This window comes from Strigops habroptila, chromosome 3 (assembly GCF_004027225.2).
Source record: "Strigops habroptila isolate Jane chromosome 3, bStrHab1.2.pri, whole genome shotgun sequence".
NCBI classification, from domain to species: Eukaryota; Metazoa; Chordata; class Aves; order Psittaciformes; family Psittacidae; genus Strigops; species Strigops habroptila.
In genome coordinates this window covers 229,476-243,699 of record NC_044279.2, presented here as the reverse complement: position 1 = coordinate 243,699, position 14,224 = coordinate 229,476, and the positions used below count along the sequence as shown (strand labels likewise).

Here is a 14,224-nt window from a genome sequence, read left to right as displayed (position 1 = left end):
TCACTGCACATGTTCCATGGGGGTCTCTTGATGGTCATTGGTGGTCGTTTAATGAGGTTTCTCCCCACAAATTCTCTGCCAGAATCAACCGTCAGCTTCACGCGGTTTGAATGGCCTTCTTGATTGCAACATCAGATTTCCTGGTTTATATCCAATGGTTCTTAGATTCAGAGCCGGGGATCTCCACTGGTTTCACATAAACAATGCACTACCCCTCAATGTCAAACTCCAGTTGGTGCAAGGTCATCCTGACAGAAATAAACCAGTTTTGTTTGTAACATCCAGGCATGTTTCAATAGGGCTCAGGTGCCTGTCGCTGTTTCTCAGTGTGTCAGGTGTCCTCCAGGTTGCCTTTGGGAAGTGTCTCCATTCTTGAGTTCCCTGTATACCCAGGGAATTCCCACATCAGTGCCAGCACTGCAGCCTTTAGGTAGGACACAGGGTTGGGGAGGTGCCATCACCTCCCTGGCCAGGAGCTCAGCCTCCTGCTGTCACGTCTTTGCTTTGGCGCTGCTGCGTGGTGTGAACCGCTGAGGAAGGATGCACATAGTTAAGTGGGTTGAAGGGGAAAGGAATGCTAGGAATTCCAAAGAATTGAGCATCCACAGTCACAACATCTTCTGGGCTCCTTCACTCAGAGCTGAACGGTTTGGCAGGATGAAGGGGTAGGTGGGCTTTACCCTTGTGTGCCTCATTCACACAGTCTGGGTCAAGAAAACTGCAGATGCTGCTGGAGCAAAGGGTGTCTGTGCTTTGGCTGAGGGTGTGTCCTCGGCCAGAGCTTGAAGGGGCTTGTGGACAGTGCACGTGGAGGTGCTCTGCTCCCTGGTAGGGGTTTTCAGAGGGCAGGGGAAGTGGATGTGGCTGTTACAGTGTGGTGTAGCTGGATGAAATGCAGCAGCACAAAGATGTGGGTTTTCTTGGGGGAACGTTCCAAGCTGCAGGAATTGAGGCAGCCATGCAGAGCATAGCAGTGGGCTGTGTTGAGATGCCTTTGGATGAGGTGGGATGTGAATGCAGTATCTGCTGCAGAGGGCACCTGGTGACAGCCTCTGAAACCCATCACCAGCACAAAACACATGAGGCAATGACACCACTGTGTAGTCAGTGCTCACCTGGCTTGCTGCAGTCAGTGGGGCAGTGCCAGGCTGTGGAAGTGCCACCATCTAGGACAAGATGAGACCTGTCAGAGTGTGGGATTTGCAATTCCTGTCGTGTCTGACCAGGATTGAAGAGCATAGTCCATAGTGTTGAGCTGTGTCTTCCATACATATGTTGAGCATGTGTGTGTCTACACACAGGATGTACAGACATTAAATACAAAACCGGGTATAATTTTGTGGATATTGTCATTATTTGGGGTTGTATTCCACAGTCATACAAAAGCATTGTTAACATTACAATTACCAACCAACGAGGGATCTCAGTGCCAAAGGATGCGCGGGGCAGGGAGAGGCTGCTGGGACAGTGTCTGCACTGGCGACAAGGAGAAAGGCTTTAACCTGCCAGAGGGGAGATTGAATGAGCTCTTAGGCAGAAGTTCTTCCTTGTGAGGGTGCCGAGGCGCTGGCACAGGGTGCCCAGAGAAGCTGTGGCTGCCCCATCCCTGGCAGTGTTCAAGGCCAGGTTAGACACAGGGGCTTGGAGCAACCTGCTCTAGTGGAAGGTGTCCCTGCCCATGGCAGGAGGTTGGAACTGGAGGAGCTGTTCCTTTCCAACCCAAACCATCCTGTCATTTTATGAATTTCATTTCACACATTCAAAAACAGAATCGGTTGCTCCAGTGGCACTGTACGGCTGTAGCAGCAGATGCAGTGGTGGGGCCCTGATCATGTGCGGAGCATGGCAGCAGCCCGGAGCGTCTCCTGGGCAAGAGTGAGACCTTTGTCTGAACCTCAGAGTTTCTGATACTTGGGAACATAAATTTGACATAATTAACGCAATTTAAGGGTTATGTGAGGACACGCTGCTAAATGCAGTCCAGAAATCAAGAGGCGGGGGGGGAAATCTGCTGGGCCATCACCCACTTGAGTGAGATAATGAAGGAGCAGTTAAATATTACTTACAGACACACGTATCCCCTTCTTGCTGGAAAGGTTAGCAAGGGAAGGAGAAGGAAATGCGGTTAATTTGAGCTGGAGTGTGTAGGAGGTTGATAGGGGGAGCCAAAGGAAATATCAAAGGCCGATATGTAAAGATAATAAGAAATTTTGGAGCATTAGAAGGGAAAAAAAGTCTGGTAAGGATCCATTTCTATATGTAAATGATGAAATTGTATATTCTGGTGCAAAAAAAAAAAAAGGGCAGAAATGTTCTGCACTGAGTTTGGAACAAATCAGGAGGATGTATCTATCCATATGATGTGCTTGGAACAGAAAGTTTCCCAGCTGTAACCAAGGAGAAAGTGAGATAGTATTTGCTAAAAATAAAGCTACTCAAATTAACAGGCTTGAATAACAAATCCCAAGTGTCGAGGAGCCTGGCTGAGGAGCTGCTGCGGGTGCCTCTGAGTCTTGGGCTCCATGAGCTCCCCAAGAGCTGGTAGAGGGCTGCTGCTGTTCTATATACTGGGGTATAAAATAGGTGATTCGGGAAGCAAGAGCTTGTTTAGCTCAGCATCGATGCTGGGGAAAGTAGCGAAGTGATTCATTGAGAGCACAATCAACAGAGAATTAGGGAAGAAAAGGTAGGATGAATAGCGTGCAGTGTGGTGCCATGGGAGGTGGGAGCAAACCTGGTGTCTTCTCTCGAGAGCACCACGGGACTGGTCAAAGGGAGGCCTGTGGTCACGGAGGTTTGAGTTCCTTAATAACCACATGGCTCGTGTAAATGAACTCAAAATAAACGTGGCTTAGAAGCGCTGTGAAGTGAAGCAGGGGGAGATAGATAGCCAAAAGCATCTGCTAAAGGGAAGGTACCAGTGGGGCCATCACCAGCAAGGTCTCTTTACATTTTTGTTGCCCACAGCTCAACATTTCTGTCAGTGTTTCAAAATAGTGCCAAATCTCCAGGTTGTGAGGACTGCAGGTACCAGACAGTGGGGGATAGCTGATGCTGGAGGAACTGCTGCAGAGGGATCTGACTTTCCTGCTGAAGCAGCCCCATCCCAGGCGAGGTGACATATCTGCAAGCAAGGAATGTAGGTTACAGAATGTGAAATTACCCTGGAAAAATGTAATTCAGCAAAGGACATGGGTTTCTCCAAGATAATTGTGTTACTGTTCATTTGATTGCGTAGGATGTGGCAGAGATTTTGTGTGTGTAAAGGACAAACTTCCCCGGTTCTGTGAACTCGCCTGTTCTGGTTGCAGCTTCAGAAGATCACTAGAACATCACTTTGTGCAAGTCAGAGATTCGCACCAATGATCTGATGTTACCAAGTGGGATTCTAAAAGGCCCTCAGAGTGATTCACGAGCTGAAAGAGGGATTGAGGCTCAAGGAGTCCATCTTGCTCAGGATACTGAAGGAGGGCTGATGGAGGCAGCAGCTCTGGCTGGTGGGTACCTAATTCCAACGCCCAGCTCAGAGGAGACGGCTCACTGCAGATCTGAGCGCATGCACAGAAGATCCCCTGGATAACGACAGTCATGGATTTTAGTCAAACGACATTTCAAAGCATTCCTGCACCAGTAAATTCTATGATCGGAGAATGACATTGCCTGGGAGAGGTGGGGAAGACAGTTTAGGGCTCAAGTTCTCAGAAGGAGCGTTTAAGGATGTGGATAATCTTGCAGCTTGTCTCCAGGTTGAGCACTTTGAGATGCTGAAAGGGTGAAGTTGGCAGTCAGAAACCCTCTGCTCTGCTCTCTGTAGTGATGGACAGGTTTGTTCTTGTTGGTGAAGGTTTATCCCCAAATCCCCAGGCCTAGTGGTCTGTGTTTGTCCTGGTTGATGGACCCATTGCTCTCCTGGTGGGTGGCTGTGATGGAGCTCTGGGGTACAAACAAACTTAATTCTTAACTTAATTCAGGCTTCAGAGCTTACATTCCTTTAAGGAACAACTTATTCCTGGGATGTGCATGATTCAGGTGATTCGTTGTCAGGCCAGGCTTCTTCTATACAGATACCACATAAGGAAGGTGCAGACAGATACCACCACATCATGCGTGGTTCTTCCAGTCTTTCCTCAGAACTCAACTCAGCCTTTCTCATTTTCTGAGAATACTGTGCATTTCTCAAAGCTGCTTCTCACTTGTCAACATCATTTGAATTATGGAGTGTCCAGAATGGACCAGAGCATGCTTGCTGAAGCTGTGGTGATAGCACCTTCACCCTCCTCCAACAATCAAACACTGCACTGTACTTTTAAATACTGGTGGCCATTAAAGGATTCCTTCCTTCACAGGGACATTGGCAATACAAGATGCTGTTAATTAAGGAGATCACACGTCCCTGGCTGTTCCCCATGTGCATCCAGCATCGTTGCATTGAGGACATTAGCAGGAATGACCCTGCTCAGCCACGTTAGTGTCTGTGCATGGACCTATTCTCAAGGAATTCATCTGATCTCTCTCCAGATCTGCCAGCACTGTCCACGTCAGGCCTCCCATGGCAGCGAGCTCCAGAAGACCATTGCCTGCTGCATAAAGAATTCTTGCTTTTGTCTGGTTTCAGCTGATCTGCTGCTAGTCCCACTGAGAGCCCTGTCCTGACACTGCAGGATGTAGTGAACGGTAGCACTGCCTTCACTGGGACCTCTGCCTTGGGGAGTTCTGTAAGCCTTGGCCGTGCACATGCCTCAGCCTTCTGTTCTCCAGCTGCAGAGTCCCAGCCTTCTCAGTCTGTCTCACTGGGCAGTTTTTCTATTCCCTTGACCATCTTGGTTGCTCTTCTCTAGTTCCACCACTTCTTCCTTGAGCTGCTGACCGAGACATGCACACAGCACTGCAGCTGTGCATGTGCAGGGTCAGCACAGCCCCAGATGACATTCCGCACCTTGCTTTCACTCTCTGCCATGATATATTTTCTTGGCTGCTGTTGTGCATGGACCCCATGACTTTTGAGACCAGTCAGTGTCAGCTCCAAGGCCTGTCTGGAGCTGCACCCACCAGGTCTGTATTCAACATCAGCATAAATTCAGAGGGCTCTTCCACACAAGCATTACTCTGCATCTATCTGCATGGTGGCCTATCTGCCACCTTTTGCCCTCTCACTTGGTTTGGGAGTCCTCTTTGATGCACCAATTGGCTCCTCAGAAGGTAGTTGCAGCAGTTTATAATGCCCAGACTTTGACATACTGTCTCCACATCTCTATGTATGTTCTTTTATGTTTTGTAGACATTTTCTGCACAATTTCATCTCCTGTCCTCTTCCAGGCCAAATGTGCATCTTCAAGAACAGGGCATCCTCATCAGGCAGTTGTTGGAATTCTTCTTTATTGCTGGAGCACACCCAGTCACGGGTCCACCGCTGCCACCACTGTCAAATCTTTCTCATCCCAGCACCTCCCCAGTTGAGGGCCAGCAGTGGTTTGGAGTGTGTAGTTCAATGGGCAGGACTCCCAGCTGCTGGTCATCTTGAAGGTTCATCTCTTCTCTTCACAGACTGGGACCAAAAATTGATTTGGGGGTGTGTGTCTCAGGCATCCCCCATGTTGCTCCAGCATCATCAGACAGACCTGGGCCATCGGCTGCAGGGATCCTCCGTGCACAGGTCTGCTCAGGGGGTGGAACGCTGCTTTCTTTATTTTGCTGCCTTGTCTTTTTATGTCTAAGTGCTTTTCTTGCCCCTGTGGGAGATGGTCTTGTGCTCCTGAGAGCACAGTTCTGATGTTCCTTACTGCTGCAGGTGGGGATGGCCTGGCTGATACCCTCACCCAGTCCAGCAGTCCCTGTTCATAGAATCATGGGATGGTGGGGTTGATGGGACCAGCAGAAGGGGAGAATCCTCTCTCTGACCTGCTGCTCACGCTTTGGGGATGCTGAGGGCTCCCCCTCAGGCACCTTGCTCTGTGTCTGTTATCACCAGGAGCTCAGTGCTGGTGTCTGGCCTCCCTCCCGCTACAGAACAGTGTCTTGGACCACTGGTTCCCTCAGTGGTGGTGAGAGTTCAGCTCTCTGCAGGTTACAGACACTCTGGGAGCTCCGTTGCTGGTGCCGTGTTGACTCAGGGCAGATTTGAAACCGAATATCTTCCCACCATCATCTTGGTGGGGTGACCTCATGAGACGTGTGTTTCTCTTTGTATTTTGAATTCTTCAAGAGCATCTGTTAGAGAAACTTTGCTGACATGAGGGTTGAGCCAAAGTTGTTTGCAGTTGAAGGGTTCTGTAGTTCATCTTCTTGACCATCAGCAGGAATTGGGGATAAATCAGAATTTCACATTTCTCAGGAATTGTTTTTTTCCAGACATTATTGCTTAGTACAAGCAACTGTCTGACCAGTCTCCCTGTGATCAGCTTTACTGCGTAACATCCATTCATCACCTTCTAGGTTGTCGTAGCCTCTTGACTGCTTCTCTTACCTGCTTTCTGCAAGACGTCACTCCTTGAGCTGCAGTTACTGGGCTTTGAGCACATCCTTGGGTTTACTCCATCTTTCACAGAAAAGACCTGGGAATTTGGGACCAATACCTTGAGGTTGTCACCAAAAGACCTTTCATGTGGTGTTCCCTCTGTTTAAACAACACAGAGATGTTCGTTATCCCAAAGGACGGACTCCTCGTATTGCCACACCAGTGACCAAGCTGTCCTTTGCAGGCTGGGGAACTTCACCCAGCCCTGGCACATTTCTGGCCGCTTTGGTTGTGGCTTTGGGTTGACGTCCTCTGGTCATAGAATCATAGAATCATAGAATCGTAAGGGTTGGAAAGGACCTTAAGATCATCTAGTTCCAACTCCCCTGCCATGGGCAGGGACACCTTTCCCTAAACCACATGGTTCAAGGCTCTGTCCAACCCGGCCTTGAACACCGCCAGGGATGGAGCATCCACAATCTCCCTGGGCAACCCATTCCAGTGCTTCACCACCCTCACTGTAAAGAACTTCTTCCTTATATCCTTATATCTAGTCAAGGGTGTTTCAGAGAGTCACAGGGTCAAGTCAGCGCTCCCAGGCAAGCGTGGCTCAGGGATTCTGCGCTTACTGGCCAGTGTCATGACCTTGTCCTTCATGACTGGCCTTTAGTGTGCTGCGTAAAGCTGGTGTTGATCTCCCTGAGCTGCTCCAGACAGCCAAGGAGTGCCCAGCAGAGGATGAAGTTGCACAATAGAGGCCAAGTAGGCATCTTACAGCTGCATGGGGACCTCAGAGCAGCTTCCAGTATCTGAAGGGGGATATGAGGATGCTGAAGTGGGACTCTTCATCAGGGACTGTAGTGATAGGACTGTAGCGATGGGTTTAAACTAAAACAGTGGAATTTCAGGTTAGATATAATGAAGAAGTTCTTCCCTGTGAGGGTGGTGAGGCGCTGGCATAGGTTGCCCAAAGTGGTGCATGCACCATCCTTAGCAGTGTTCAAGGCCAGGCTGGACAGAGCCTTGGGCAACATGGTCTAGTGTGAGGCATCCCTGCCCGTGGCAGGGGGGTTGGAACTAGATTATCTTAAAGTCCTTTCCAACCCAAACCATTCTATGATTCTGTGATTTTGTAGGAGTTGTCCATCTGTGGGCAAAAATCTCTCTGGCCATGTTGGTGCCTTTTCCTCATCCTTGATCTCACCAAGTTGCAAACATTGAAAATCAACATTTCCATCTGTCATTTGACTGTCAGCAAAAGCATCAATGTCTGCCAGAACACCAACAGAATACGGGTGCTTGGGTCATGTCTCTGACATGCCTTGGGTGCCATAGCAGTCGGTGCTCTCCTGGAGACCACCTGTCCTGGCTTGTGCCACGCCAGGATGGAGCAGAAGGAGAAGGTTTTGCTTTCCATCCCAGAGGGTCAAAAGCTCCCGCTTCTGCTTCTCTGCATTCGAGTAACCTAAACAGGTTTGACAGGCTGAGAGAGCTGGGCTGGTTCAGCCTGGAGAAGAGAAGGCTCCTGAAGGGGAGACCTTAAAGCAGCTCCAGTGCCTAAAGGGACTACAAGAAGCATGGAGAGGGGCTTTGAATAAGGGCCTGTAGGGACAGGACAAAGGGGAATGGCTTTAACCTGCCAGAGGGGAGATTGAGATGAGCTCTGAGGCAGAAGTTCTTCCCTGTGAGGATGCTGAGGCGCTGGCACAGGGTGCCCAGAGAAGCTGTGGCTGCCCTATCCCTGGCAGTGTTCAAGGCCAGGTTGGACACAGGGGCTTGGAGCAACCTGCTCTAGTGGAAGGTGTCCCTGCCCGTGGCAGGGGGTTGGAGCTGGAGGAGCTTTAAGGTCCCTCCCAACCCAAATCATTTCTTGATTCTCTGAAAACAATATCTGAGCTGCTGCCCATTTGGGTGGACAGGGTTGGATGATGAAAAATGAAACAAAAAGCCCAGGCATGTTCCGTCAGTGTTTGTTCTTTATTTGGAAGGGAGCAGGGTGCTGTGCACTGTCACATGCGGATGATGAAACGCATTCCAAGCCATTAGTAACTGAAGTTGGAAGCATCTGCCAGGTGGTAATTTGTAAGTGTTTGCAGTTGGTGGCTGTGGTGCTAGGGCAGGGCCAGGACACTAGCACAGCGCTGGTGTTGGGAAGGGGCAGGGGTATGATCCTGCTGATCATAAACCTCTGAGTCTGGTATCAGTTGCTGGCAGAAAATAACGGTTCAGATACTGCAGGCAACTGATAGATATAATGACCGTCAGAAACCCTCACAAAACAAGCTTCATTTCATTCTTTGAGGTGCCAGGTTTGTAGGATGAATATACCTGTTGAGATGTAAGAGGTTTTGTTCACCGCTCTCTAATGTCCCCATTGCAAAACCCACAGAGCGATGGGAAGTGGTTCACAAACATGCCACATGATGGGTCTTGGCAAGTCCTTGTGTGTGAGGAACCATCACTGGCTGGGGCCTCTGGTGGATCTGTCCAGGACTGAACCTTAGACCTGCTGCTGCACGGTGACTTCAGACACATTCTGGATGGACCTGCAGTCACAGCTGGTCTATAGGGGACCTGCAGCCTGAGCTCGGTGGAGCGAAGAGGCTTGGGATGATGAAAGGGAGTTCATCCAAAAAAAAGATTAAGGGGTGATTTTACTGGAACAGGTTGGTAATTTCACCAAAATCAAATTTCAGGAGGGGATTCTCCCCCTCTGCTGTGCTCTGGGGAGACCCCCCCCTGCAGTCCTGATCCAGCTCTGGGGCAACAGCACAAGAAGGATGTGGAGCTGCTGGAGTGAGGCCAGAGGAGGCCACAGAGATGCGGCGAGGGCTGGAGCAGCTCTGCTCTGGAGCCAGGCTGAGAGAGCTGGGCTGGGGCAGCCTGGAGAAGAGAAGGCTCCTTAAGGGGAGACCTTAAAGCAGCTCCAGTGCCTAAAGGGGCTCCAGGAAACCTGGAGAGGGGCTTTGGACAAGGGCCTGTAGGGACAGGACAAGGGGGAATGGCTTTAACCTGCCAGAGGGGAGATGGAGATGAGCTCTCAGGCAGAAGCTCTTCCCTGTGAGGGTGCTGAGGTGCTGGCACAGGGTGCCCAGAGAAGCTGTGGCTGCCCCATCCCTGGCAGTGTTCAAGGCCAGGTTGGACGGGGCTTGGAGCAACCTGCTCTAGTAGAAGGTGTCCCTGCCTGTGGCAGGGGGTTGGAACTGAATGAGCTTTAAGGCCCCTTCCAACCCAAACTCATCCCTGTTACACCTAAACCTCTGTTACCCACGGTGAGGGTCTGTCTGTTTACACCTGTGGAGAACCTTGTGTTGGTTGATGTTTGGTAGATATCCAAGTACTGAGATTGCATTTTGCTGTATTTCTGGGGTTTGTGCCTCAGAGGTTGCCTGACCTGCCCTCCCAGCCCAGCACTTGTTGTCCAAGGAGCCAATAGGTTATATTAGCACTAAAACCAGCAGGAATGAGCTTCAGTGTGTGTCCTGTAGACCCTGGAAGGAGCAGATCAGCCTGTCAATAGCTGGGGGAGAAGTTTATGTCTCTGCACACACAGGTTGGTGCTGTGAGGACAGGGCAGCTGCGTGGGTCAGGGTGATCCCCCTGTATGTGCTCTGTGGCTCTTGCAGCACCTCTTCCAGCTCCTGCAGCAGCAGCGCAGGACTTGGAAGTCCAGGAGCCCCCCCTGTGGTTGCCAAGCCCCCCAGCAGCACTAGGGAATGCCCAGTGTTAAGGGATCTGCCGTGGTGGGCAGTAGGAACAGGAGGTCCAGCTTCTGCCACCTGCACGCACTGGTTCACACTGACCTCGCTGCAGCTTCTTCTGCTTCTCCAGAAGGTTGTGGTCACTTGTGACATCCCACAGGGATAGCTGGAATATGAGAATGTGCTGAGCTGTAAAACCAGATGCAAAATCATCACGTTTCATGGCTGGACATTGGTGGCCTTGCCCTGTGCCTGCTCTGTGGCAGCCAGCCCTTACACTGCTCTCCTGTTTGTGTCCTAGGTGAATGGCGTCAACGTGGTGAAGGTGGGGCACAAGCAGGTTGTCTCCTTGATCCGGCAAGGGGGCAACCACCTGGTGATGAAGGTTGTTTCCGTCAGCCGCAAGCCAGAATCAGAAGAAGTTGTTCGGAAGAAGGGTAGGTCTGGAGTTGCATGGTTTCCCCAATGGAGTTTGTGTGGCCTGAATGCAAGCAGCCATGCAGAGACCTGTGGCATTGCCAGGAGGAGCTGCTGCACAAACCCACGGCACACACCCACATTATGAGCCCACTGCATGAGCCTGCTGCACGAACCTGCTGCATGCAGCCACTGCATGAGCCTTCTGCATGCACCTATAGTATGAGCCCACTGCACAAGCCCACAGCATAAGCCCACTGCATGCACCTGCTGCGTGAGCCTGCTGCATGCATTTACTGCATGGGTGGGCGCCATGAGGCTGCTGAGCTGCAGCTGGTGAGGAAGGAGGGCACAAGGGGACAATCGCCCATCCCGGGCATAAAAACCTCCACATGTGCAGCGCTGCCACACCAGGATGCACCGGTGGCTGCGGCTGGGAACAGCACAGGGGGACGGGGATGGTAGTCAGGTAGAGGGGCAGCAGCATAGCACTGCGGCTGCTGGCCAGGACACCAGCAGGTCCCATCTGCAGCCAGGCTGCAGGACACCAGCAGGTCCCATCCGCAGCCAGGTTGCAGGACACCAGCAGGTCCATTCTCACACGGGAGACGCTCTCACACTTTCTCAGGAGCGGAGCTGCTTCTGGTGCCTGCAGCCTGTGGTGCCAGTGGGAGCTGGTGCTGCAGAGCAGGGACAGAGACTCCCCCTGCTCTGAGGGGTGTCAGGGTGGGGAACAGCCCCTGCACCATCAGGCAGGGGGTGTCATGGTAAAAAATTGGCTTTGGTGTGTGAGGGAGGTTGTGATGGAGAGCTGCTTCTGCTAAGTTTGGGTTGTTGGGGTGGAGAACTGTCCCTGTGGGGGTTTCAGGGTGGAGGACGGTGCCCACAGGAACACAGGAATGCAGGGGGTGCCAGGGTGGAGGATAGACCCCATGGTGGTGCCAGGGTGCCAGGCTGGAGCCTGTCCTCTCTCAGGCAGTTGCTGTGCCTGGGAGCTGCCCATTTCCTGGTTGCTTCTGTGGGCATGGCCAGTCTTGGGGCAGCTGGCCAAGTGTGGGCCCCCAGGAGGTTCCGGGCCTTCACCCCATCATTTCCAGGGCAGAGCTGAGGCCGTTGGCCAGCGATGAGGCTTGAAGGAGAGTTTGGTGGTGGGCTTATGTGCTCCTGGCCTGCAGGGCAGTCCTCGGGGTAGGGGGCATGCAGCTGAGGAGGACAGGGCCACATCTGGAGGGCAACTGGATGGGAGGCAGTCAGCTGTATACAGCAGGGACACATCATGGCATACAGCTATGGAAGGCAGGGGCACATCTGGGAGCAGCTGGCAGCACAGGGCTGGGAGCAGCCTGTGGGGTGTGTGAGGAGGCAGCTGTGGGGCAGAGCCTGGCATGGGGGGTGGGAGGCGCGTGGGGAGGGAGGAGGCAGCTCTGCGCTGACACCAAGAGCTGCAATTATATTGTCACGGCACGAAAGCACGAGTCAGTGGGAAAGGCTGAGGGAATCGGTGCTGGGATCACCGCTTGCTGCTTCTCCTGGTGCTTCCAGCCCTGCAGCCGGTGAGCAGCTGCCCGTCGCTGCCCGTCACTGCCCGTTGCTGCCTGTCGCTGCCCATCGCTGCCTGTCACTACTGTCGCTGCCCATCGCTGCCCTGAGCCCACGGAGCTGGACGGACGCTCTTCAGAACAGGGTGTGGGGACCGGAGCCGAGTCCCCACTGCAGGACCACAGCCCAGGCCCCCACCTGGGTCCCCCCCTTCTTCTGGGGGCGATGGAGGCCTGTGTGGGACTGGTGTTTTCTGGCTGAATCCGCCCCTGATGGGGTCTCTGATGCAGGCAAAGCCTGGAGCTCCGGTTGCCATGGCAATGCCTGAGTGTTGAATCCAGCCTTGTCAGCGAGGAGGAGGAGGAGGCACCCCAAGTGAAGAGGAAGAGCCTTCAACTGGTCCCCGCTCGGTGGGCTCATGGCATGCAGCGCCTGGGGGGCAGCCCCGCGGGCCGGCCAGGCTAGGCAGCCCCTGAGGACACGCTGCCGGACACCACCAGCCCTTGGCTAGGGCACGGAGCCTCAGGCCGGACGCAGCGCAGGGTGGGTGGGATGTGCTGTGCTGGGCTGTGCTGGGCTGTGCTGTGCCGCGCCGGGATGCGCCGCGCCGAGGCGGGAATGAGAGACTGAGCCCTGGCCTGCTGGATGCGTTTCTGCCTCCTACCCTCCACCCATGGCGTGTGCGGAGGGGAAGCAGCCATCAGAGCTGGTTGCTGAGTCCCGCAGGCAGGCAGGCAGCTGCCTGGGGCACAGCTAATCGGCAAGAGGCGTTCATAGCATCTCCGGTAGCTGCAGGGGGGCAGGTACAGCTGGGGACATGACTTGGACTCTCCTCCTCCTTTGCTGAGGGCTGAGGAGGCCTGCGGGAGCCACCGGCCCCTCCACACCGGGGCCGGCCCCGTGCCCCGGGACTGTGCTACCGAGACCATGAAGAAGTTTGCTTCCACGCGCAGCCTCAATAAGATCCTGCAGCAGTGCGACTCCTCATCCCGCGAGTACGAGGAGATCCAGGCTGTGGAGAAGAAGTGGCACCTGCATCTGGCCACTCCTCGTAAGTTCCTGGACAAGAAATGCAAAATGCCGTCTCTCTTCCTTTCAGCTCCGCCGCCTCCCAAGAGAGCGCCCAGCACCACCCTGACGCTGCGTTCCAAGTCCATGACAGCCGAGCTGGAGGAGCTGGGTAAGTGGGCACCGCACCGGGAGCACGGGGAGCGCGCGGGGCCGTGCCCAGAGCCGGGAGCACAGGGAGCACGCGGGGCCGTGCCTGGAGCCGGCAGCGCCCATTTGCCAGTGGGAGCATGAGCACAAGGTGACGCATCTCCTGCGGTCAGGTGTCCATCATGCTCAGCGGCATGTGGGGCAGAGAGGGGCTGAAAGCCCATCGCAGGGATGTTGGACCCCCCCATAGAGGCAGCCCACCCCTTCAGTGCTGCCTCCCCGGCAGGGCTCCATGTGCCTGAGGAGCATCTGTCCATCCATTCCCGGCTCCTCCTGCACCACAAACGGCCCCTTGTTCCCATTTTCCTCTCCCTGCTGGATTAGCTGCACACACACACCCCCAGCACTCCCCCCTTACACACACACATGCCCGTGCACACACACTCACACGTTCTGCTGTCACTACAGAGCCAGCCCACGGTTCCAGATGCTTTGGTATCCCAGCTTCCATCTCCATGTTCCTGTATTCTCTTAAAGCCTCTCCGCCCCCACCCCGTCCTCGCTTCCCATGCCCTGTGCCAGAGCATCTCAGTCTTCCCAGCTATCCTGGCGAGCTCACTGAGCCCCCACCTTCCCAGTAGCACTGGGCTCCCCCCAGTAGCATCCCACCAGTGGAGAACCATCGCAGTGCCGGTGTTCACGCTACTGCTGGCTGCGTGGATGGTGTTGCCGTGCGGAGATGCGGTGATGGGTGCAGATGCGCTCGCTGGCCATGGCGCAGGGGCTGTGCATGGCAGATTCCTGTCCTGCCTGGCAGGAGACCCACCGAAGAGGCATGAGACCCCACCACCTCTCTCTTTTTCGGGGTCCACTCCCTGTCCTACCTGCACGTCTGGGCTCTACAACCCTGCAGGGTTCTCCAGACCCCCCCCAGACCTTTAGGGCTCTGGCTCAT

At 53.7% G+C, this 14,224-nt stretch overlaps 1 protein-coding gene across 1 annotated transcript in view; it reads left to right on the top strand.

Annotated features, from left to right (window-relative positions):
* Window positions 1–14,224, top strand: part of SHANK3 (SH3 and multiple ankyrin repeat domains 3) — a 324,463-nt gene that overhangs the window by 265,822 nt on the left and 44,417 nt on the right. The window contains exons 20-21 of the mRNA XM_030472062.1: window positions 10,457–10,592; window positions 13,211–13,291. Coding sequence (XP_030327922.1) covers window positions 10,457–10,592; window positions 13,211–13,291 — 217 coding nt within the window. The remainder of the gene's footprint in view (window positions 1–10,456; window positions 10,593–13,210; window positions 13,292–14,224) is intronic.